The sequence below is a fragment of the Populus trichocarpa genome, chromosome 5, assembly GCF_000002775.5.
Source record: "Populus trichocarpa isolate Nisqually-1 chromosome 5, P.trichocarpa_v4.1, whole genome shotgun sequence".
In the NCBI taxonomy this organism is placed as follows: domain Eukaryota; kingdom Viridiplantae; phylum Streptophyta; class Magnoliopsida; order Malpighiales; family Salicaceae; genus Populus; species Populus trichocarpa.
In genome coordinates, this window is record NC_037289.2 from 3302835 (window position 1) to 3327622 (window position 24788).

Here is a 24788-nt window from a genome sequence, read left to right on the forward strand (position 1 = left end):
GAAAGGATTTCTCAAAATTATATTGGAATCAACACTATTTATTCAAACAACCAGAAGGATTTCCCAAACTATAAAGGCATAATTAACAATTTATTTTTGAAACAAACAGATTTATCGGAAGAAAGACTGTTTTCAGTATATTTGGACCACAATTCAGGATACTTTCGACCAACTTGTTCAAATCTTATCCAATTAAACTGAATGATTTGGTAGCTCAATATACATCTGCTGTATCAAAAAAGTGATACCCTTATTGAAATCATCCTTCAATACTGAGATTCCATCCTCGTCAGAGAGAGGAGAGTTGTAAACTCCAGCTAAGCCCATGCATTCAAAACCCAACTTAGAGACCTGTTTAGCATACCATACCAAATTGGAAAAACCACAAATAAACAGGAAGAACACCAAGATGGAGTGTTTAATACTCTTACATAAAGAAAACAAAAGATCAGAATCTTGGATTTCGATGAAGTTCATGCTAATTTTGAAGTAGAATGACAATTCCCAGTTCATTTTTAATCAATCTTTTGTTACCTATATGCAGAAGCCATGATTTTCCCTTCAAATTTGCACTTCACATAATCAGTGTGTAATTACTGATTACTCAACAAATGCCAGACACTCAATTTGGTGCACATCACAATGGACTTCACTTCAACAAATTGAACGGGTACATTATACATTGAGCAACTTGCCTTTATAAATCTTATAAATTCAACTCAAACTGTTCGATAATATAAAAAAAGATAATTACTTCACAGTCAAAACCCAGTTAATTAGAGCAATGATTTGTGCTGTCTGGACATGAAGTCTGCATCTTTACTGAGAACTCAAACCAAAGAAGCCACTCCATACATCCCAGAGTTTTCCATGCTACCATCACCATGCACCTCCATAACCATTGGACAAGTCCCATGAATTCAAACACTCTCTAATCACAGAAATGCTATAAAATCCACAAAAATCTGCAATCTTGCAAAGTAGAAACTACCAAAACACAATAAATGACAATGTGGTAGGTTTGGTCTGGACTTCGAATAAAAGTTTTGACTCTGGAAAGCAAGCCAAAGTTTGGGGAAAAACAATTGCACCAGCCGGGAATCGAACCCGGGTCTGTACCGTGGCAGGGTACTATTCTACCACTAGACCACTGGTGCCTTGCTGGTAGTACTGCGAAACTACTTATAAGTAAATACTAAAAATTAGTTTTCTAAAACGTGTCCACCCTCCGCTATTTTGTTAGGTGTTTATTATATTATATGCATGAAATTAAAAAAAAAACTATATAAAATAAATCATTACATGATTAAAAAAATATTTTAATATAATGCTCATCGGTTAACTGAATAATCTCATAGAAGAGACAAGAAAAAAAACCATAAAATGCAGAAGATTACACCAAGGCAGTAGCCCATGAGGTTGCAAAATTATCGAGTTCCATAGCAGAGAACTATCTGCATGTAAAATTTCCACAACTACTACAGTACCAAGCTCCCTGCAGTACGTATATTTGCATTCAAGAGGGAAATCTCTAAACTAGGTTTAGAGAGTAAGTACTGCAGTACAAATACGATTATGTTCATAGTATATCCGCAGGAGACATGTTTAACTCATCTGAAAAAGGACTTCAGGTGAAATGTGGAGAAACCTGCAAAGTGGGACTCTTTCTTCTTCTTCTTCTTCTTCTTCTTCAATACCAGTGGAGTCCACAGGAACCATTCCATGTGTACAGAAGTGATGGGATGAACTACATTTCATATTTTCTGTTGTGTCATTGGTCAAGTCAGTATGCCGGCAGCAGTATCATACTGGGTCATTGATAACGTCATTTTCTTTTATCACTTTCACTTGGACCTGATGCATAACAAATGTATTGCTCTGTTCGTATTCTGAAAAATGTACTTCCATCTACCAACCATTCCTGATCCAGAACTCTTTCACTGGCCAGACACAACCTACCACATATTGGAATCGGGTCTCTTCAGAAATGATTTTGTTTCCTTCCCATGCCAGGTCATAAGAAACCTCCCTGTTAGATTTGAAAGTGCCTACAAGATGATGAATGGAAAGGGGGTAAAGGGTCGCACTTTTATCAGATGCCCTGGGGGTAAAGGCTAAGCGTGTTTGGTTAAACACCTTGGAAACCACCATGAAGCTTGACTCATTAGTGGCGACTGACATAGTATCATTCCATGCAATTATCACAAATAGCTAGATCAACTCCATTTATAGGAAAATCTGTCATTTTCTACAAGTATCGTGCTCTCGCTTTCGTCAAGGGAAAAGAAACAACTCAATAATCTAGAAACTGGAGTGAATTTGTGATCAGGATACCGATGCAAGCCTGCTGTATTGAACTTTTGTTCCTGCAGACTGTTGCTGAAAATGTGAAGAAATATTCGATTGAGGTTCCTTCTGGAGACAGGAGAAGTTGTTCTATTCCACAAGCACAAAACATAGGTAGGATTTTTGCAACCACATTGTTTATTTAAACAACTAAAATGCAGCTATGAAATATTGTTTTGCTACATTTTCACCCTTGATATTTAGTCCAAGATGGAATTTATTAGGTTGAAATGAAATCTTGCAGCAAACCTTGCTTTCATGTACATATCAAGTGGAGACTTGGCTAGTTTTAGGTGGTGTATTAGCAAACTTCCATGTGAGGTGGAAATCCTTATTTCTAAGGCCAACAACTTCTTTGACGGGAACAGCATCAGAGATTTCCTTCAAATCATCTTTTGTCAGCTTAACTTGCAATGATCCAATATTGTCATCTAGATTTTTGATCTTTGAGGTACCTAGGGAAATTTGAGGAAAAGATTAGCAATGCATAACCTGTGAAATTCGATACACTTACAAAAAATCTGTAGCTTAAATTGCAGAACTGAACAACATAAATAAAAAAACAAACTGGCTCACCAGGGATAGGTACAACATCATCCCCTTGATTGAGAACCCAAGCAAGGGCAAGCTGAGCGGGAGTACAGCCACGCTTTGCAGCCAGTTTTTCTATTCGAAAATAAAACACCTTGTTCTTCTCTATATTTTCATCCGTGAACCTTGGATGTGATTTCTAAAACAACAGCAAGTAGGCCACAAGTTACCAAAGCATTCTGAGTCAAATAAGCAACGAGAGCATGAATTGGATTACTGATGATGTTCAAGTTTCGGGAGTCGTTTGCTTTCTGCACAAATGGCAGCATTAAAAAACACCGAATTGCAGCAATTACAGACAATTTCTTTTTGTACGTGGGTGTGAAACTTCATACCAGCTTATCGTCTGCAGGCAGACTTTCCACAACTCCTCTGCCACCGAAAAATCCCCGACCAATAGGGCAATATGGAACTACTGCAATTCCAAGATCCCTGCACAATTCAAACAGCCAGATGCCGTCAGACATGGTAGCAAATTCGGCTAGATTAACAAAAATAAAAAAGACAACAAAAGGAGAGAACAGAATTTAAATTTCACAATGCATTGATGGAATGATACTAGCTTGGTTCATGCAAACCTCAACAAGAACTTGTTTATATTTTAGAAACATTAGTGGATTATAGATCATTAGATAATCAGCTTCTGCTGAAAATCCCAATGATATGTATACCTGCAAAGTGGGATTATTTCTTCTTCAATGTCACGAGACCAAAGTGACCATTCCATTTGTACTGCACTAATGGGATGAACTGCGTGCGCCCTCTTTATTGTATCGGGACTTGCTTCAGACAATCCAATATACTTAATTTTTCCTTCTTTCACTAACTTCTTAAGTTCTCCCATCTGCCAGCCAATGCAAATAGGAACTGGATTAAAAATAAATCAGTTATGCCATTAATCTGAACTGTTCCTTAACAAAGGAAAGAAAAAGAGCATACAGTTTCCTCTATTGGTATTGAAGTGTCAACTCGGTGTTGATAGTAAAGATCAATGTAATCCACACAAAGACGCTTTAGGCTGGCGTCACAACTTGCACGAACATATTCAGGACTGCCATTGATTGCAGTACCTTTAAAATCAGAACTTGTAACGAAACCAAATTTTGTAGCCAACTGGATCTTTTCTCTGGGCAAATGCTTCAATGCCTGTAACATGCAAGTTTTGGTGATAAACAAAGAAAATCAACACCTGACAGTATATCAGAAATCCCTCTTCAATTTGGGTTCATAAGAGGCTCCAATCCAAGACCTCTTACAAGGAAGGGTGACACACATGCCACTTGAAGCAAAAGCTTACTGGCTAAGCTTTCAATGAGCATATTTAACATGCTCTTCGTGTATTTAATTGCATTATTCAGCAACATATTTCTGTTTTGTGTTTCTATCATTGGATATGGTACTGTACTTTTTATTTACATACCTTGTATTGATTTTTGAACATGACAGTGAACATATATACCTTTCAATCCATAACCTTCTATAAAATGATACTAAAATTCTCTCCTACAAATGCAATATATTTACAGCCTTCAAGAACTAGAGCATGTATGAGAACCATTATCATGGAAAAAAGTCATCACCATCTAAAGAAATGCATCAACGCCAGGGCCCAGGGCAGTACTATATATAATATATATAGTAACGAAGGGAGCAAGCTTCATCAATAACCATCAGCAGAAAGAGTCCAAAGGTTTTCAAATTTGATGAGGAGGCAGAATCCCAATGCTATCTTAGAAAAAAACTAAAGTTATGGGCTCGCGCTGCTCCTCAGTCACAATGTTCTTTTCGGTAAAAAAAAACACAACCAACAACTTAAGCGTGTTTTAAAAAAGTTTTTAGAAAATAAGACTTGTAATATAAACCCAACCAAGAAAAAATAATGAGGAGCCTGTAAACAAAAATAAAAATCAGGAGCATGTCAAATATACAAGCCAGATCATAAAACTGGAATAAGCAAATAAAATAAAGTTAAAGTTGAGTTCCAAATAAATCTAGCATTGAATGATAAAATTAAAAAAAAAAAAAAAAACAGAAAAGTAAACCTGTCAAATTTATAATTTCAGTCAAAAGATTAAGATACTGAATTACTTAAAATTTAAAATTTATAAAAAACTAGACAACATATATATATATTACCGAATTACTGTCCAACACTCAATTCTTTCAAAGAATATTCTGAGACATACCTTCCCAATCAGGATTTCATTTGTGTGAGGTCCATAGGCATCTGATGTATCAAAAAACGTGATCCCCTTATTAAAAGCATACTTGATGATTGAAATGCTAACCTCCTCAGGGGGTGGGGCCTTGTAAATTCCACTAAGCCCTGTGCATCCAAACCCCAACTTCGAGACCTAAAATCATGCAAGAATTAATACACAATAGCAGGGGGTATAAATACTGTTATTGCTTTAGATCTACTGCTTTAGAGTTTAGATTTGTTTCTCTTTGCCATGATTTTTCTTCTCTGTTAGTTTCTTTCTTTCAAGCCATGATTTTTCTTTTCTGGGTTTCTTTTGCCATTAATACTGTTATTATCTTGCTTTGGATCTACTGCTATCTGGCAAGCCTTTTCTTTCTTGGTTTGATCTCTGCATGTTACACTTGTTGCTTGCTCTCTGTAAAGTTTTGTGTTTTCCTATGAGCACAGAGTCAATATGCGCAGCTGTGCAATTGGATCTGCCTTATTAACACTACCTGAATCTAATACATAGCAAGGTAGGGCATGTCAACATGTAACGAGAAAGGGTTCCGTTTGCATTTCCCTGTGAGGAGATCATGGCATCTAATGTCTGGAATTATATTCCTCAAGCACAAAAGTGGAAGGCTATAGTTACAAAAAACCTAAAAAATAGAATCAATTTTTTCCAGTTTTTTCTTTCAATTAACCGAACCGAAATCAATTTTTTTCCGTTGCTAAAAATTCATTTTGAAAGCTATTTTCACCTAAAATCACCTCTAAAATACCATAAAAACCTCCCTAAAACCACTTATCAATTTCAAAACACATAAAAAACCAAAATCAACTAAAAGAATCTGATCTCTTTTTTCAAGGATATTTTGCGAAAAAACCATTATTACTAAACTTCTTTCGTCAGATGAAAATCATTAACACCAAAAAATGCAAGTTTCGTCATTAGAAAGTTGCCAAATTGAAAATAATTTCTCTCTTTTTAGGTAACTCTCTCTTTCCTCTCTCAAAGTTTGAGATTGAAAAATAAACAAAATAAACTTTTGAACCAAAATAAAAATTATCAAGAATTTAAGATTAAACATTTTTTTTTTTCATGTTTTATATTTCATTTCTCTTTCTTTTAATTTGATGTATATATCATACTTTCAAATCTAGTTAGTTCATACAAAGATTCAATTAAAAAAAATTGAGGAGCTTCACAGTTTGCATGAACATTGAAGCTATATAAAAAAACTAAATAATTTAGTTGTATGTATAATATAAATTTATCTTCCAACTATAGGTTTTCCTTGCAGAAACTAATATTTGTCTCAAAATTTTACTCTTAGAATCTTTTAATCTAGATTATATCCGTCTCGATCAGCTCTCTATTGTGCCTCGCTATTAAACCCAGGATTTTTTCGAATAAATATTCCAAACTTATACACGATTTGAGGATAGAATGGTGAACATAAAAGAGTATAATTTTTTTCAATCAGAAACTGCTTCCCAGTTCCCATACAGTTCACTGGTGCCCATAGGCTTAATCTTGATTACTGTTCATCAGCTCAAACTATACCATGCCTATTATTTAATCTGATGTAAATAACTATACAAGAATTAAAAACATCATATGTATGCAGATTGCCATATGGTAAATCATAAAGATAACAGACTCAATTATAGAGAAAAACACAAGCAGAGGGAGAGAGGTGAAATGGGTTTTTTTACCTCCAATCCTTGGCTACCCAGTTTCACTCTTGGAATTGTAACTCTCTGCTCCTCGGCCATCTTTTTTCTTGTTGCTATCAAATTGAGGCAGAGAGACCGGTGATTCAGACGGGGCGTTGCGTGTTGTTTTTATCCTCTCGAGAACTTTCACTGACTTTTCATGTAGGGACATGGCATGCCAGTTTCTAACGTTGTTTACTCTTTTTTTTTAAATTCTAGTTTCATCATGATATTGCAATTGACGCATGATCATATGTCAGATAGATAGCAACATATATATATATATATATAACCCCAAGGGGCTAGTCTTTTACGGAGAAGCATTGTTCATTCGGAAAAGAGTTTCTTTTTGTTTTTACACATTGATACCTCATTTTTTTTTTATCTTCTTATTTGGTTTTCAGAAATTGCTATGATTTGCTATTATTCTTGGAGGTTTTTTTCATCCATGTGTACGGTGATCTCGAAGTGTCAAGGAAATATTCCGTCACTCAGGTTTAGCAAAACAAAATTTAACTTGATTTATTCAAAATAATTAGAACTTTATGACCAAACTTGAAGCTTAAACAAACATCCAGTCCTGTATTATTGCCAACATTAGAGATTGATTTGCACGCTCAGAAGTTCATGTCTCTCTTTTAATTTCAGCCCTTTAACCTTTTTTTTAATTTAATCCCTTTTTATTGAATTTATTTTGAATTTGACTGGTTAATTTGTTTCGAGTGTCTTAATATGAGAATCTTGCAATATTAAGTGAAATATTTGATACTCGGTTGATGATTGATTTTATAAAATAAAATAAAATTAGAGTGATTTAGAATAATTATACATCAAGAGATCAAAATTTAAAACTAAAACAAACAGGGAATGGGGTAAATAACCATAACGTATCCTGATAGTTCATGTTTGAATATGTCACTTATATCATGGCCATGACATAATGCAGCTTCCATTGGAACATGCATTCCTTTATATATGCATATGTATTCATCGTCGCTAGGTTGATGCTGTGAAGAGCTGTGTTAAGCACTTTTTTCTGATAAAGGATGAGGATGAGATTTCATAACAGAGGCCCCACATAGTTGAGGTTTACATGTAGAGAACAGACAATACAAAGCAAGTGTTGAAAACAGGGATGAGCACCAAGAAAACATTGAATCTTTAACAAGAACCTAAAGCTAGAAGGGAATTTTCTGTCGAGCAAGACACAAAACACTACCCATCCATTCTAACAGCAGTGTAATAACAAAATTATCTTTTAAGCTATAAGACCTTTGAACTAGATTTTAGAGATATAATGATTTTTTTATTATGACATAATTATTTCTTATAAATTATTAAGGGCTAGATTAATCATTTCATGTTGAACGCCTCCTTCTATGATAGAATTTGAAAGGTCTTTGATGTTCTCTTTGCGATAAGATGACGTGTGGGTCAAATACATTTCTGGTTTAGCACCGACCACTATTTTCAAGCCGACTTTTCGATTAGACTGGAAAAGACTTTGTTCTTGTCGAGATTCTCACCACTAAACCTCGGAAACAGTGTCTTCAGTACGACAAGTTAAGTCATGAGTTAGCAACTAGCATAAATCTCCATTCAGATGAAGAACAAGCAAGGTGTTTGTGCTCCAAGCATAAAACTTTCTTTTTCAGGATTGACTCTTTAGAAACCCCAAGGCTGACAGGACCAAATGCAAACAAGTAAATGTAAGTATAGTTTCATACAAGTACAGTATCTGAAGGTAAACTTTCCACAACTGCCCTGCCAGCAAAAAGTCCGAAAGCAAGGGGACCATATGCAACTACTGCAATTCCAAGTTCTCTGCACAGTTCGAGCACCAAATGTCACACAGATATTAAACATAATGTCAGTGTAACAGTTGCTTCCTATTTTGTTCCTCAATGTCACGAGACCACAGAGACCATTCCACTTGAACTGCAGTAACAGGATGAACTGCATGTGCCCTTCTTATTGTGTCTGCGCTAGCTTCAGACAACCCAATATACTTGGATTTCCACCTCGTCCACTAACTTCTTTAGCTCTCCTATCTGCCAAAGCCGGGGGGAAAAATCCATTATTGCATAATAAGTTCAAAATGCTCGATCATATACATTGTTTCTGCATCCTTCCTGATAGTTTAAACATAAGAAGCTATATATAGATGATGAAATTAAAGTGTCCCCAGATGAGGGGAGGAAAACATAGTTCTTACAGTATCCTCGATGGGTGTTGAAGTGTCAATCCTGTGTTGACAGTAGAGATCAATGTATTCCACATCGAGACGCTTAGCGCTAGCCTCACAACATGCACGGGCGTATTCAGGATTTCCACTGACTGGAACATTTGTAATGTTTTTAATATCAAAACTCCTTCTAACAATGCCAAACTTTGTTGCCAAATGGATCTATACAATTAATCAACACAAATGGAGACCTCAGCATCATTAGAGTCTAGCTCTGATGTCTTTCCAACGAAAGCATAACATTTAGGAAGACCAGTTATAGAGTTAATGCAAAGGCAAAACCATACATGTAGATATATCTATAACTTCATGATGAATCAAGGGAAGACAGAGCAATTTTTTGGCACTAAACTTGCCAGCGAGAACTTCATTAGTGTAAGGTCCATAAATATCTGCAGTATCAAAGAATGTAATTCCTTGATTGAAAGCTTCCTTGATGATTGAAATGCCAACATCTTCTGGGACTGGAGCATTGTACATTTCACTAAGCCCCATACATCCAAAACCCAGCTTTGAGACCTATTAGACCAGTAAAAATATTTTTAAAAACATCACAACCTGCTAGAATCCGGAAAATAAACAAACTTTTAAATTCTGGATGGTTTTTCCTGTAGAAATGATCACATTCACCGAGTATTACTACCTCAAGTCCTTGAGTTCCAAGCTTGACCCTTGGAATATCAACTCTCTGCCCCTCTGCCATCTTAGATCTTCTTCTTACTGTAATCTCATCTTTTCTCTGCTTGTTTGCATCGAAATGCCAAGTATATATAGAATATGAAGTGAAACTGTTGAAGACTATTGGAGGCTGCAAAGGCCAGGGTCATTGCTTATATCAGTTTCTTAAGAGAATATTGATTATGTCACTATATTGTTTCCTGTATCCATAATTATTCACTTGGCACCTAAATCTTGACTGCCAACAAAAGAATTTAAGAACTCATGAGCTATGACTTCGTTCTTCAGTTATATCTTCTGAGAAATTGAGAATAATTAACCATCGAAAGTAATTCACTACTTGAATGATTGTCAAAATACCACCATCAGTCATCCTCACCAGCCACGTACATTTCACTTCTAAAAATATATTATTGAACACTTTCCCTCAATTAATTTTATATAATTTATGTTTAATTGATATTAATTTGATTTTATTGAATGTTAGGATTTTGAATTAGGAATTAGTTTAATTTATGTATAATTAAGTTTAGTGAATTAACAAAATTATGTGTTTTAAATGTTAGTGTTGATTTAGGTTAAATTATAAAATAGAAAAATTAGATATATTTTTAGTTGATAGTTAGGTTATTTTGTTAAAAAAAATTAATTATTTAAGGTTGTTGTTGACTGTGAATTAATAAAATTGTGTTTGAAACATTAGTATTGATTTTGGTTAAATTATGAATTAAGCTAATTAGATATATTTTTAGTTGATAGTTAGGTTATTTTGTTAAAAAAATTAATTATTTAAGGTTGTTGTTGACTGTGAATTAATAAAATTATGTTTGAAATATTAGTAATGATTTTGGTTAAATTATGAATTAAGCTAATTAGATATATTTTTAGTTGATAGTTAGATTATTTTGTTAAATAATCAATTATTTTGGGTTGTTATTGATTCTGAATTCACAAAATTATATGTTTGAAATGTTAGTGTTGATTTAGGCTAAATTATGGATTAAGTTAATTAGATAAATTTTTAGTTTATAATTGATGCACTTTGATTAATCCCAAGATATTAATAAATTAGAATTGTGTTGTGTTGTGTTGTTTAACAAAATATTTGATAATTTAGAAATATTTGTTTTCATAATGATATCATTATCAATACTGACAATGGTATCACCTGTAAATAAAGAAAACCATAAATTTCTAACGGCTACATTAGACATGTCATTTAACAAATTATCAAAAATATAATGTGATCGACTTGGCTAGAATATGTTTGAAATAGAAGTTGAAATTACTTGAAGGATGTTGCAAATTGGGATTAGTCAAACTCGTTATATCGAAGTACCAATCTATAGTGACGAGGGTGTGAATTCAATGTTTTGGTTTGTGAAAATCAATGAGATTGATATGCTAGAACTCTACTTGAGTAGTAGAACTAGACGAAAAAACTCTTCTAGTATAGAGTTGACCTGGTTTCCAAGTAATAAAAATCTCAATAATTATATAAGCATCACAAACAACCGATCCATCTTGGTTAGTTAGTAATGCTAGTAGAGAAGTTTTGGTACAGAAAATTATTAACATGAAACCTCATTTAGGCTAGACATTTCATGATAAATCTTACTCAAGTCCATGAGTTTTACCGTGATAAACTGTATATGTAGCTGCCACATCAGGTATGTAGCAGAATTGTATTTGATTTTTCTTATTTGAATATTAATTACTTGTTTTCAATTGATTATCTGAAATAAATTAATTATATGTTCTGTGTATTTTTTGTTAATATATTAATTACTTAAAATTAGATTGTAAACAAATAAAAATATCATAAAATAATAACACACAGGAATATAAATTAATAAATTTAAATATTGTGCTACCTGTCAAGTCTTGAAACATACTGTGATGTTGAGATTGAGAAGACTGTGTTTCTCTTACGGTCTACTCATGTCAATTAATTAATAATAATATTATGATTTTTTTATTTTTTTTAAAAAAATCTTCAATCTGTATGACCTTGTATGTTCATGATTTCATTTATCATTTCTTAGTTTACCGAAGAAGGATGTGAATGAAAATAAAAAGTTTGATGGACCAATAAAAAAAAAAATTAAATGGAAAAAAAAACTATTTGAGGTGGTAACAAAAGTTTGAAGGGCAATAAAAAAAAATTAACTCCAAAACTATAAATTTATTTAATATTTTTTCTTTGTTTTTTTAACTAAATATTTTTTTTTCTTTATCCGTTCATTCTATATAACATACTAACCGAACATAATCTAAAAGTTCAGTTTTGTCACTAGTTAGCAAATATAAATGAAAATTATAAAGATTTATTTAAAACAACAAGAAAAAACACAAGGTAAATTAATTAGGAGCACCCCTCCACCTTCCTGGTGAAACTTCCTGGTGAAATGATGGATGGTCCTTTTGTACTTCCATCTTGAAGGCAAAGGAAAGGGAGAGTTTGATTAAAAATTAAAATTAAAATTAAAATCAAATAGAAAAGGTAAAAGTAAAAGTAAAAGAAAAAGAGACCCACTTAGGTTAGGTAAACAGTACAATCGGATAATCCATTAAAACAGCACTTCCACTAATCATTGGCCTTCTTTGACTACATAAAGATGGAAATATAAAGCTCCATCGAAAAATAGCTTTGCTGGGAAGCCATCATTCCATTCTCCATGCTTGTGGCCGTCAATATAGCATCCCAAGAAGAAGAAGAAGAAGAAGAAGTGGTCTATGTTTTACCACAGTAAAAACTCGTGGATAAGAACACGTGGAACTCATTACAGTAAAACTCGTGAATATAAGGAAATCAAACTACAGCACATTCTTGTTTGTTATCGTATTTTAAAAATATTTTTGAAAAAAATTAATTTTTTTTATTTTTTTTATTTTAAATTAATATTTTTTTTATGTTTTTAGTTTGTTTTGGTATTAATTTTTAAAAAATAAAAAAAATTATTTTGATATATTTCTGAATGAAAAGACACTTTAAAAAATAACCGTAACCACATTTTTAAAAAAACACGTAACTAATTATTAAAACTTATGAATAAAAACATGTTTTTATCCACGAGTTTTAACTCGTGGGTAAGAACCCATCCAACTTATTACAGTAAAACTTGTGAATACAAGTAAAACAAACTACAGCAATATCAAACACAATTAATGCCGCTGTATGTGCAAAAAAATGGAAGATTTAACGGTGAGAATTCATTGACAGCACAAATTGTAGGGTACTCTTAAGAATTTAAGAAGGAATGGGTCCGAATGTTTTGCAAGGCCCAGATGAAGGGCCCATCCTTGAGCAGAGATGGGCCCAAAGTACATGACAGTACAACGTTGTGGGAATCATTACCTTGCTGTTGCCTCATGATAGCTCCATCCATCCATCTATTATGTACAAAAATTAAATTAAATTAAATTAAAAAGAAGAAGAAAATAAAAATAAGAAGAATTATCATATTCATGACCACTTCAATGATAGCTGGGTTATATGATACTTTTACATGCCTCTTGCCTTGGTGTGGAATTCCTCACAATCTCTTGTCTTGCATGGTGTGTGTGTGTGTGTGTGTGTGTGTGTGTGGGGTTATATCTCCCCTCCTCGTGATTTCTTTTGATTACATCAACTAATTACTAATTAATTACCTTCAACAAGAAAGCAAATATTTGCCCCCATGTCCCAACTATATATAGAAAGCGGCTCTTTGAAATATTTATGTTGTTTTAGTATTTTTTATTATTTTAATGAATTAGTGTTAAAAATAAAGTAAATAAATATTATTTTTATGTTTTCTAAAATAAAAAACATTTTAAAAGATAATCAATCAGCTCTTAATAAAATAAAAGAGTGACCGTTTGGGAACGCGGTCCAACCCGCGTTCCCAAGAATTTTGAATTTTTTTAGTATTTTTGTATCGTTTTAATGCGCTGATATCAAAAATAATTTTTAAAAAATAAAATAAATATTATTTTAATATATTTTTAAATAAAAAATACTTTAAAAAATAACCACAACCACATTCAACTATACACACCCAAAAAATTAAAAAAGTTTGGGACCACCCAAGGTTGCGGTTAGGATGGCAAGTGTTCAAAGCCATACATCCTAGCTAGGTCAAATCATTCAACTCGTACTCTTATATAGAATTCTAAATTTAATTTGATTGGGGTTTCAAAGTGAACTAAGACAGATCAACTACATTGAAAACCTGTTTAATCTAGTGAGATTTCTAGTGATTCAATTTATTCGGTCAAACAGATGAACATCAAAGAAAAGAAAAGAAATTATCGAAGCATTATCTTTCTTAATAAAAACAATTTATTTATGGCTTACAAATTAACCTGATGATCCAATAACTGAGAAGTATAATAACTATATTAGATAACCATTCCTTCTTCTTTACGTTGTGCTAGTAAGAAGGGATTCTCGACTTCAATTTAAGCAAGAGCTTAATTAATTTGCTCACTTGGCTAATTACGAGTAGTAAAGTATTAATTAGTTGTGCTAATCAAAGACTTCGCATACGTCCCTCTGTAAATCTGGGAAAAAAATGAAAAAAATAAAAAACCAAGAAGGAAAAGGAAAAGGAAAAGAAAAGAAAAGAAAAAGTCCCAGTTGTCTTTAAACAAAATGGCAACACTCTAATTATGGATACCAGATGGTCGGCTGTAAGATATGTCTGAATCAACCACACAACATGTAAACAATTAAGAAAAAAAAAAAAAAAACTTTCTGCCACTCCATAAAGAAGAAAGTAAAGGCATGGATATATAAAATTAAAGGTATCATGCATGCTTAATCAGCTACAGTTGATTAGGGTTTATGACTTAGAGCCGCCGGTGATCGGTTAATGGGAGCATCTATGTACAATTATTAGTGTAAGGCAAATTCCCTACCATACAATCGAATGTCTTGAACCTCCTAAACAACTTGATTAAGAGAATAAATTAAAGGATGAAAAGGAGCAGCAGCAAGTCCAAATCACAACCAACTCTGATCATCAAAGCGTAAGCAATCTCTTTTCTAATCTCCAAAGTCGAAGGCATCACTTTACAGGCTAATGTTCCATGTGTTACCTCCCAAGTGGTATACAAGTTCTTCAAAATAATTGCTTCCAGTGTGCGGCTGGCACCAATGAAAAAGCAGACCGATCTAGCTAGTAGGCATATGCAGGTATATAATTAAGGAATTGTGAGGAATAAACAGGTTACCATCATTGATGAACGAACGAATTAAGGGCCATGTAGAAAAAGCAATCTTCCAAGTAAGTTATGCACTCCCCCATCAAGAGAAAAGATGGGTTTTGATAGGCTAAGGTGCTTTTTCCTGTTTTTCCTTTCTTTTGCTTTATGTGTCAACCTTATGGAACAGCTATGAAGCCATGCAAACTGGTCCCCTGTATGCTACTTGCGTTTCATGCTCTTTTTGGTTCATAGTTGATGCTTACTTTATAACAACCCAGAGGGAGGGAGGGAGGGAGGGAGGGAGAGGTGTCATCAATGGAAGGGTCTTCCAGCTAAAGTTACAGGAGGCAGCTCTTGGGAAATTTAGAAAACCTCACTAACCTCTCTGCATGTGGTGGCCTAGGCGTGACAATATTCAATTTTTCTTTTTGGGACCACCCTATATTTTTTTCTTTCTCTGAGTTCTACTTTTCAATTTTCCTTTTAGAGCTTTTTTTCCCTTTTCCTGTTTAGTTTAGTTTCCAACATACTTGTCTGCTCAAGATCTGACCCGGTTTAGGGCTAAGATAGTACTGTATTACTGGGTCAATTATTTTGTCTAAAACAGCATAGTTTATTTTTCTTAATTTTTTTGAGTTGGTCGGACTGAGTCTCACCTGAATTATATCAAGTAAACCAACCAGATTGTGGACAATCTGCTAAGACATCTAAATTCGACGAGTTATTATCCAAAATAATTTGAAGTAAAACCCGGCTCGAGTCAGATTCCAAATCGTTAAGTCAGATTTTTAGTTGCTCTTACTGTATTATTAAATGATACAGTTAAAAGCGTGGCCTAGCTAGTTGTTCAGCAGATGTATTCCACAAATTATCGTCCATAGTGCCAAACATATTTTAAGAAAATAATTAATTTATGTAGAATAATGGATCAAGTATTATTTAAAAAATATATTGTTTAATAAAAAAATATCTCCACCGTTTAAAATTAGAAAAGAATTGTATTGTATGATGGTTAATTTATGGCATCCTAGAATCCTAGTCACATAAAGAAAATAGTGGGGTTGCAAGCAACTGGAGGAAGTAGCTAGAGATTTAACTCCTCTATAAGTATTCCTCTCTACTTGTATATATCCTCCCATATCCTTCCTTATCTATGAAACCTTCAACCAGAAGAAAGATGAAGAGGCAACTTCAAGCCCTAAACAAGTGCATCGCCGCGAGCGGATAGACCTAATCATGCACCACTAGTAGTTGAAGCTGCCAGCATGATCTGAACTTTCCTTAATTTTCCTATACGGGAAAGACTAGATCATGTGGTAGTTTCATCTATTGATGGTAGCATGGGAAACCCTAATCAGCTTAAACCCTATTTTCATCCTCTGATCTTTTTCTTCAGACCCCCCATTAGGAATCTGTCTTGGAAAGAACACTAGATAAGGTATGTCATCTTTCATCTTTTTCTGTTTGATTTTTTTTCTGATCTCTGTGTGTATATATATATATATATATTCCTTTATTGTCCTGTTTCTTCTTTCTCTGACCACCTTCTGCTCTTTGATGTTGGGATGCTTCTTTTGTAGTATCTGAAGTTGTTTATGGACTATGTCTGTGTGTTCTCCTTTCCTACTAGCGAGATGTGATCTCTTAGGGTTGTAACCTGTAGGAGACAATTTTTTTGTCTTAGCTTGGTTGGTGCTTTTGAGATCTATCTTCTTGTGCCTTGAAGAGAGTGTGCTTTTATATTCCTCCTGTACGGTCATGTCAATTTCTGATACTGTGTGTGGGAGGCGTGGGAATATGGGAGTGGAGGTCCGGGGTGGGTTTTGTTCATGAGTCAATAAAATTGTAATCATGAAGATGGCTAAGTAATGACTGCAAATGCATGAAACAATGGACCAGTCCATATAATGATGAACCAACATGACATAAATCTACGCAACTGGGTCTGAATAGGGCCTCAGATCTGGTAGAGGACAAGACAGCTTTTCTCCTCCTTGTCATCTTCGTTTACAACTGAGGAAATTCAAGCACCACAGGTGAGATCATACATATTTCTTTTATTGATGATGAAGAAACAAACAGATTAGTCTTGGACCTTGTAAGCACACCCCCGAGTGGAACCTCACAGCTCCAGGGATCTCACTCTAGAATGCAATAAAACCCATTTCTGGATTCTCAAAATCTCTCAGACAACCATATTTGTGGAATTTTTTAAGGACATGAAAAAAAAATAAGTGTAGAACCAGTTTTATTTCTCAGTATAGATGCAGGATGGATATTGTCAATTTGTCATGGATCTCGAATTTTAATATAAACTTTATATCAAATATGGTTACACCAAGTGATTAATTAAAAAAAAAAACTATACCAAGCCATTAATTTTATGTTCTATTCTTGATTGCAATCATTATATTAACATCTAATTAACCGACCTTCATCAAATATTTCAACTAGATGACGAATTCAAATAAATTAAGGTCCAAGTAGAAGGAAAGCATATAACAAATGGTTCATCAGTCCATATTTTCTCTACGTGTTTCCATTTTTCTTCAGAGAAACAACAATTATATATTGTGATATTGTCTCCCAATTCGTTGTTCTTGACTAATATTAAGCATTTCTTTCTTGCTTTCTATCCTTTCTTTTGTTGGGATGAAGTATAAGATATTTGGAAGAAGCTAGTATGGTCAATTTTCTACGCCATGAACGTCATGGCACTGCCTAATTAATATGTGGAGTCATAGAATTTCTTCCTCCAATTTGGATATCTCTATCATTATATTAGAAGGTGCATGCCTGTCTGGTGAGCTAGAGTCGTTGTTGTAGTAATTCAAGGGAAGAATATAATTTTTTCTGACTTGAGTACTGTCAGCTCGTAATTACATACTGACTTTTATTTTTTCTGTGATCCATGCTTCATTTGTTTAACAACAACTCTGTTAACTAGTATCTCAAAACTAAATTAATAGTTGAGAAATCTATTAAAAGACTTAACTAAATGGCTTAAACATTGGATTAAGCGATCATTTAATTATCTCTAGCACTGCAGCTTTCATATAAAATAAGAATGGTGAAACCATGTATATAGAAGGAGGGAACCTTCCTGTGAGTGGCACTCCATCAATGTTTAAGACAATCTTGTGTTTCTCATTACTTGGGTTGTTGTAAGATGTCATGTTTTGTCTCTGTTTGGAAACTCGATTTGGCTCGGCTCCATAAAAGCTTTATAAGATTCCCAAAAGCCACCCACATAGAAGAAACGTCACCAATATGCCTCTCTTCACGGGTTTTCTTTTTGTCTTCATCTTACTTCAGGTACAGGAACACATGGTTTTTGGGTTCCTTGATAGGGTTTGTTGCAAGCCATTAATGGGACTTTCACATGAAGTCAACTAACCCTAGCAGGCATCTTCTCGACGCTGGCATCGTTTGGTCAATTACTCAAGTGGGTGACAGGCACATGGGTTAGAGTAGGATGTGACATCTTATGCCCAGTACAAACCTTCTTCATAGGCAGTTATTTCAAATTTCAAGGATTTGAACACTTGAGGGTAGGAATATTAAAGTCTAGGTTGAAAGATATACAGATAGGTTTTCTTTAGTTTTTAAAGATTGACGTGAGCCTTCTCTCTGTGTCCCTGTTTAGTACCAATAATAATGTTTTAGCATCCAGCAGCCTATTGAGGTGGGTGATCACTGTTTTCTTAAAAGAATGGCTTTGAAAAATGCAAGATCTTAGACATGAAGCTTGTGGGTTTCTACCTCTCATGGAACACTACAATGAAGCTTCTTCTTGGAAAAAAAACAAGATAGTTCTTGATCAATTCAAGAACTCGCATGACTTGCAGCTATAAATTGAAAACAATGGAGTACGAGTTACTGTGACTCAAAGAAACGCACAGCTGGTTTATATATATATATATATAATACTCTTAACAATACGCTGATGAAAATCTTAGGACAAGCGGATGATTTCGGAGGTTTTTTTTTATTTACAATACAAATAAAAAATATATATTTTAATTAGTATAACAGAAAAAAATATTTCTCATGCGTAAAAAATTTCAAAACTGGCTGTGTAAATGGTGTCTGCACAACTAGAGATATAGATGTCTCACCTGCGCAACTCATATGGGTAAAAAAAGAACTTGTCTTTTTTGCTAGCTTATTTCTTCATTTAGTCTCTCAATTTGTCTTTTGTACAATAAAATTAAATACATTATAAAATATTCGATGATGACGTATTGTGATGCTATATTAGTAAAACCAATTAAATTAAAATTATTGTTAAAGACATAATTTAAATTAGATATTTTTTAAGAAATTAAACGCTTGCTTTGGAAAATTAAATAAATTGTTTAATAGATAAGTTAATTAAAAAATTCTGAGGTAAGTTAATTTAAATTATTTAAAGTTATTTTTGTATTTTAAATTAAATAAGTAGTAATCTATCTTAAAAATCATCACTTTTCATGATTTTATAAAAATCACCTTCCACTCTTACAAACTCTAAAAAATTAAGGAGTTGATTTTTAAGATTTTTATCAGATGTTTTTTTAGTGTTTTACTCATCATATTCAAAAACTAGAATTCATAATTAACTCTGGAGAATCATTCTCCAACTCATATTGATTTTAGTTAAGTTACCGTCCTGTTTGTTTTTGCGTTTCAAAAATGCTTTTGAAAAAATTTTAAATATTTTTTTTAGTTCAAATTAATATTTTTTAGTGTTTTCAAATTATTTTGATGTGCTGAAATCAAAAATAATTTTTAAAAAATAAAAAAATATATTATTTTGATATATTTTCGAGTAAAAAATAGTTTGAAAAACAATCACAACCACGCTCTCAAACAGGCCCAATCGACAATCTTTTTAAATCAGAAAATTGAAGTTGAAAGTTTTAAGTTATTTGGGAAGAAAGAATTATTAAAAAAATAGCAGATGATATCATTAATTATATAGTCATTTAATTTGTACTTCTGTGCACACTTATTATGATAAAAATTGCCATCCAAACATACAAAATCTTAAGATTAATTTTGAGAAATACAAAAAATATCTCTCTCAAATATAAATTTATACTACCACAGAGCTTGAATGCATGTCACATTGAAAAAAGTTATACAATTATTAAGCAAAAAAAATATCAAATACGAGGATCTACAGATCCTAATTATACCTTGCACAAACCAAGAAAGTGGTGACCATTTCATATGAGTTGGAGTCATACAGCCATCGAACTCACTGAATTTTTTTTCCCAGAATTCATTTCTTGTTTTACGTACATTTCGGTGATTTTTTTTATTTCCCAGGTTTTTATTTCTATATATTAATATATTTTTTATTCATATAAATTATTTTTAAGGTTTCTTCTCTTTTGATGGAAATTTCTTTCCATAAAAAAAATTAAAAAAGGACTAGTTGGAATATATATATATATATATATATATATATATATATATATATATATATATATATAGACACACACACTCTAGATTGTTGTTATATAAAAGCAGTTTGATTGACTTGATCTTAAAAAGATTGTTAGTGAATAAATTTCCGATTTTGTTATTAATGATGCTTAGAAAAAATCACATTGTTAATGAAGTTTACGTAAAGTCGAATTCATATGTAGAAATATATGCACAAATATTTCATTATTCTTAAGACTAAGAACTCTAAAGAATATTTGAATAATCCTTTTAAGTAAACTTCATTTTCTTCTTTTGGTTGATTTCCATGCAATGTCATCAAGACTACCAAAATATTATCAAATAAAAACAGAATTATCGATAAAAAAAAATTATTTATACTTTTTGATGATAATAACAATGGCATATGTATGTCAGACATTTATATGGTAATTTCCGATGAAAAATATTTCATCGGTAATTACCAATAAAATAAAAATAATTAAAAAATCAAGAAATATTATGGCAGTGATTTTGTTGGTAAAATGATATGTCATTGTTTATTGGCGGAATTACCAACAATAATTTTTCATCGCAATATTTCGTTGGATAATTTAAAAGTGTTATAACAGATATTAGCTCTATCATCCACTTCTTTTTCTTCTTCTTCCTTTTACTTTTTAACTACAAATCCAAACAGCAACCCCTCACCCCACCCTATTTTGCAACAAATATGGGCTATATCATCGCAAATTCAACCACCCAACATTTTATAATGTCAGCATCATTGTCTTGGTATTTTGTTTTCTAAATATTCTCTATACTAAGTTAGTAAACCTTCTCATTTAATATTCTCTCACAAATTATGGTGGATTAGTACAATCATTTTTTTTTATTTTGGTGTTAAATTGTTTTTCTCTTTAACTCGATCATTTTTAGGCTAAATTGGTGGTCAATTACATCCAATTTGTTAAGAAAATGATATAATTAAAAGAATGAAGACAAAAAAAAAAAAGAAACTAAGTGGTAGTTTCAAAATTGGTAAGATATGTTTAATTTAGTTTTCAAACTTTTAAATTAATAACATTTCGGTGCCTTAAGTTTTTGAAAATTCAATTGGTATACAAAATTTATTTTTTTATTTTTAGTTTATGGTTCAAGAGAAGAAAGAGAAGGTCATTGAATTCTGGTAATAAAGAGAGAAAGTATCGATTGACACTACTTATAACAACCAAAATAATTGATTCTGGTATCAACAAGTTTCATTTTATGAAGGGAGTTTCATTTGGGTGTTCTCATCATCATCACTTAAGATGATAGATCTAAACTTGAGAAGTTTTTTGGATTGAGTTTTTATTTTTGATTTTTGAACAGATTTTTATGTTGTTTAAAGCCACAAATGAATTAATCAAGGTCTCTAAGGTGCTAACTAGGTGTTTTTTATTAAAAAATGGGTTAAAACTTGAAGTTTTGAGAAAAAAAAAAAAGCTTTTAGTCGTTGGATTTTAGGGCTGCAAACAATGCGCATAGGCTAGGCCTCTTATTGATGAGCCAAAATTGTAGGTGCAGGTGCACGCCTTACTCGCTTTATTGTTTTATTGTTTTATTTTCTTTTTACCCTTCAATCTCTTTGTTTTTGTTTTTGTTTTTTTTTTCTATTTTAATGCATTTTTGCTTCCTTTTTTTTTAAATCATTTTTTGTTATCAATGATCTATATTTTTATTTAACTTTGAATAAAAAACCCTCATTTGGTTATTTAGATTTAATTAAAAATTAGGTCTGATTTTGCTATCTTAATCCCACCTGTCTGTTCTAGTTGTTATTTTTTTAAAAAAATTATTTCATTAAAAAAAAAATCTCACATGCTTTATTGTTGTATAATTAATTGAAAAATATTCTTAGGCATAAAAAATTATTAAACTTGGTGAAGTGTATGATCAGGATCACGAGTTTGGCTTGTCAATACGAGTTTACTTGAGTTTTTTTTTTAATTAATTTCATCATTAAACATTTATTTAATTGAGTATTGAATTTTTTAATTTGTTTTTTATAGGATTATTATGGTCTCATGATCCTGGCTAATAGATTTTGTTGATCATCATAGATTGACTAAAGTCAATTTAATATGTTGTTATTTTAATATTAAATAAAAATATTATTTATTATATTATTATCTTAATATTTTTTAAAATATGCAAGGTTTATATTCATGATCAAAATATTTTTTTTAAAAAAATAATACATTAGTTAGGTTTTTTCTTTTTAAGTTTAATTTTTTTTTTGGATCGTTATCAATGATCTAGTAGAATTCTAGTACGAAAATACCATCATATTAAAAAATTATTTTCTAAGGTTATTATCCAAAGCCCAAAACATAAAGTTAGATATCCAGAAGTTCATGACCACAAGCCCAAAATCGGTTCCAAATGGGTGTGGTAAAGGAGTTGAAGAAAACTCCGTCACTGTCACTGCTCTGCCCCTCTTCTTAAAACACTAGAGTCTCCACAGATAAAGTTTGGAGCTTTATCAATCTTTAATGGGTCCCATCTCAAAATGGGATTAAGAAAAGAAAGAAAGAAAGACATCTCCTGACCAACAGGAGCTTGTGGTGGTGGGGCATTCCATTTTAAATTTGTCAAGACAGTAAGGTACTCTTCTCTTTCTGTTTGATTCTGTCTCTATAAGTTTTTACTTTTCAAATATTCTTTTCTGTGTCTCTACACGACCAATATAATACTTTGCTCTTTCAATCTTGTATTACTTCAATAAAAAAATAAAATGAAAAATCAAGGCAAAAGATTTCATTTTGAACAATATATGGGAATTGGCCAAAGTAGAGTTTCTTGGTAGTGATTGTTGTGGTAGCATTTGAAGATGCCTAGAAATGTGAAATGGGGATGAGGGGGCATATAATGCATACCATTTGCTTCATTATTTGATTTCAAAGGTGGGGTTTTGCTATGTTTGAAGGGGCAATTCAAGCATTGGGTTTGATATAGCTAACGGTGTTTGATGAAGAGGATCACAGAAATTAGCTTGGCTTGTGCTTTGTCATCAAATTAGCATTTTTTTTGCTGAAATTCGAGACAGTCTTTGAAATTTTTACTTCATGTTTCTGTTAATATATGTGATTGATTTTATACTGGAATTGGATAATGTTTTTTAATGGAGGCAATAGTAAAATAGTTCTCCCAGTAAGCTGGTAAATAAAATTTGCATAGAAGGGCATATCGAGACAGCATTGCATATTCAAATTTATGAGAAACTATAAACAAAGGACAAGAACAAAAGCACATTTTAAAAATAAGGACTATTTGACTCCGAACTCCGAGTACCCTTGTAATATTAAAATCTAAATGAGAAGTTACAGAGGCACATGGAGAATACGAGGCTTAACTTCTCGAATCTGTCGCAATGGATTGTGTCTCGCTTCCCTTCCAAAACTTTTGCAGTTTTATCATGTCTTTTGGTGGACGGAGACGCCTTGTTATAAAATGCATCTGGTGGTTGGTATTGACGTATTGTGCCAAGCCACCAAACTTAGCAGCAAAATTCTGAAATGAGAGTTCATGCTGTGGCATATACCATCAGTTAGATTTCTTTTTTGATTCAAGTGTCAAATATATTTTTTATGCCTCTAGGATGCCTGTAGAAAATAAGTTGTTGAGCATGTGGGATCTTTAAACTGTGGATAGTGTAAAATTGATAGGAGCATGGAAGATAATAAAATTGATAAATATGGTTAAAGTTACTTTGACCATAGAAGCCATGACAGCTTTATTTTTTTCAAGTAGTCACCTTGAATATTTTTTATGATGATCTCCGCTGCAGACCAGAATAAAATTCAGATTCGCAGTTTCTTCTGTTGTTTCCTTGCTTAATATGTTATGCAATTAGTTTCCTTTATGGTCCTTTTTCTTCTGTGGCACCATATATTTTAGACAGTGAATGTTCTATGTAGTGCGGGAGTTGCATGAGGATTATAAGTCGAAGAACTGAAATACTAAGTTGCATGTTAATCATATTCTTACACATACTCATGCATTCTTAGAAGTCGTGCGCGCATGCCATGTATATCATAGGAACAAAGAAAATAGAATAGCTAAACAAGTATTATGAATAATGATAGGGGAAACTTTTGGGGTAAAGGTCATTGGTTTGAAATTACCATTCTCAAAATCAACAGATAATTTGTAATTCCACTAGACCTTGCTTTCCATCTCTCTAAAACTCCATTTTGTAGTTTACCATTTGATGGAACTGTTCATGTGCGTGCTCACACCAGTGCATGGCGAACACTTTAAATCGTGTCTCCGTGTCAGTTCATGCATGTACATAAGCGTTTGGAAACGCGGGCCAACCCGCATTTCCAAAAAATTCAATTTTTTTTTTGCTAAAAATTAATATTTTTTTTTATGTTT

At 32.5% G+C, this 24788-nt stretch overlaps 1 protein-coding gene, 1 long non-coding RNA gene, 1 other non-coding gene and 1 pseudogene across 4 annotated transcripts; 1 reads left to right on the forward strand and 3 right to left on the reverse strand.

The window, feature by feature from the left end:
* Positions 1 to 1086: 1086 nt before the first annotated feature.
* On the reverse strand, positions 1087 to 1157 carry TRNAG-GCC (transfer RNA glycine (anticodon GCC)). The gene has a single exon. It is a non-coding gene; the product is annotated as a tRNA-Gly (tRNA).
* A 1223-nt stretch (positions 1158 to 2380) lies between these two features.
* LOC18098959 (probable aldo-keto reductase 1) lies at positions 2381 to 7060 on the reverse strand. Of its 2 annotated transcripts, XM_024600336.2 has the most exons (7): positions 6842 to 7053; positions 5124 to 5291; positions 3877 to 4083; positions 3609 to 3781; positions 3273 to 3369; positions 2923 to 3076; positions 2381 to 2801 (listed from the first exon to the last, which is right to left on the reverse strand). In XM_024600336.2, the coding sequence occupies exons 1-7, from the start codon at positions 6899 to 6901 to the stop codon at positions 2614 to 2616; spliced, it is 1047 nt and encodes a 348-aa protein (XP_024456104.2). In that variant the 5' UTR covers positions 6902 to 7053; the 3' UTR covers positions 2381 to 2613. The 2 variants fall into 2 exon arrangements, with proteins under 2 accessions (XP_024456104.2, XP_052309332.1); XM_052453372.1 differs by lacking the exon at positions 2381 to 2801 and having other exon boundaries at positions 2924 to 3188; positions 6842 to 7060.
* Positions 7061 to 8562: 1502 nt separating this feature from the next.
* LOC18098960 (probable aldo-keto reductase 1) lies at positions 8563 to 9871 on the reverse strand (annotated as a pseudogene).
* A 6127-nt stretch (positions 9872 to 15998) lies between these two features.
* LOC112327526 (uncharacterized) lies at positions 15999 to 18713 on the forward strand. The gene is made up of 2 exons (XR_002981837.2): positions 15999 to 16392; positions 16535 to 18713. It is a non-coding gene; the product is annotated as an uncharacterized LOC112327526 (long non-coding RNA).
* The last annotated feature ends 6075 nt before the right edge of the window (positions 18714 to 24788 follow it).

Excerpts from the sequence above, each read along its gene's own strand:
- LOC18098959 (XM_024600336.2), bottom strand. The coding sequence starts at position 6,901 with ATGGCCGAGGAGCAGAGAGTTACAATTCCAAGAGTGAAACTGGGTAGC. Across the intron at positions 5,292-6,841 it reads TGGGTAGCCAAGGATTGGAG|GTCTCGAAGTTGGGGTTTGG; the intron begins GTAAAAAAACCC and ends GCATGATTTTAG. Across the intron at positions 3,782-3,876 it reads CAATACCAATAGAGGAAACT|ATGGGAGAACTTAAGAAGTT; the intron begins GTATGCTCTTTT and ends ATTGGCTGGCAG.